Source organism: Emiliania huxleyi (genome assembly GCF_000372725.1).
Source record: "Emiliania huxleyi CCMP1516 chromosome Unknown EMIHUscaffold_169, whole genome shotgun sequence".
Classification (NCBI taxonomy): Eukaryota; Haptophyta; order Isochrysidales; family Noelaerhabdaceae; genus Emiliania; species Emiliania huxleyi.
In genome coordinates this window covers 282,267-283,576 of record NW_005200892.1, presented here as the reverse complement: position 1 = coordinate 283,576, position 1,310 = coordinate 282,267, and the positions used below count along the sequence as shown (strand labels likewise).

The following is a 1,310-nucleotide window of genomic DNA, read 5'->3' as shown; positions in this document are numbered from 1 at the left end:
CGCCCGAGGCCGGACGAGCCGCCTCGGAGGTCGCCCGTGCCCAAGGCGGCACGGCCGGAGGCGCCGCCTTGGGCTCTCTTGGACGGCGTCTTCACGCCGTCGGAGCTCGCGCGCGTGATCGCTCTCTGCGAGCAGCTCGACCGCTCGGCAGTCAGGGACCCCGAGATCGCCGGCTTCAAGCTGGCGACGACGAGCGTGGTCCACTACTCCGTCTCTGCCGACGGCGCGCCGTCGTTTGCCGGCGACGAGCCGCCGGACCCGCTCCTCGACACTGGCTGGCTGTTCCGCCCGCTCGTGGCGGCGTTGCGGCGCGGAGACGCTGCGCTGGGCGGGGCCCTGCCTCTGAGAGCTTTTTGCACGTCGGTGCAGTACAACCGGTACGACGGAGGCGACCACTTTGAGCATTTCCACGTGGACGAGGTGGAGTGCGAGACGGCGTACAAGTCGCTCTCGCTCGTGCTCTTCCTGAGCCGGCCCGACGAGTACGGAGGCGGCGAATTCGAGCTGAGGAGGGGCGAGGGCGGGCAGGTGACGGCGCTGCGCCCGGACGCCAACAGCGCCGCGGTCTTTTGCGCGCGCGAGGTCTTCCACCGCGTGCGGCGCGTCACGCGCGGCGCGCGGCGGACGCTGGTGCTGTGGGCGTGTGCCACCCGCGCGAGCGCGGTGTGCGACGGCCCCGCCGAGCCTTGCGTGGCGTTTGGTCGGATTGGTGCCTCGCCGTTTCTTTAGCCATTTGCGGTGTGAATGGGTTCTATGAATGCAGGGCGGGGGGGGGCACGCTCTGTCGTCGCTGCGCGGAGGCTCGGCGGAGGTCGCCGGACACGCACGACACGCGACAGCGGCGACACCATGGGCGACACGCTGCGCGGTCAGTCGACACATCTTCTCACATGAGTCATGACAGGTCGCAGGGAAGGGGCCAAAGTAAGGTGGAAACATGCTAGGGGGCTCCTAACTGCAGAACGCCACAGTCTACTCGGAGCTAAAGAACCCACCCACCACACGCGTGTGCATGTGCATGAGATGTGCATGTGCAGGTGCATGGAATTTTTTGACGAGCGACTTGGATGCGCGAAAGATAAGTGCACAAAGTGGTGGCTGTGACCTGTGACGGTGGTGCGGAGCCGTGTTGTCAGGGCGCAGGAGAGCTCGGATCACTGTCAGTGTGTCGGTGCTCAGCAGCGCCTCGGCCTTGCAGTGTCTCGCGCTCACTCTCTCGCAATCGAGTAACACGCTGTTCATCTCTTCACGGACGTTTTGATCTATCGCCAAAGCCGTTGCTGCTCTTTCGTTTGCAGGTCCATCAATCC

General features: G+C 65.8%; 1 protein-coding gene across 1 annotated transcript in view; it reads left to right on the top strand.

The window, feature by feature from the left end:
• The window catches only part of EMIHUDRAFT_231113 (hypothetical protein), a gene marked incomplete at both ends in the record, with an annotated part of 1,845 nt that extends 1,116 nt beyond the window's left edge, over positions 1–729 (top strand). The window contains one exon of the mRNA XM_005784713.1: positions 30–729. Coding sequence (XP_005784770.1) covers positions 30–729 — 700 coding nt within the window. The remainder of the gene's footprint in view (positions 1–29) is intronic.
• Between the last annotated feature and the right edge of the window lie 581 nt (positions 730–1,310).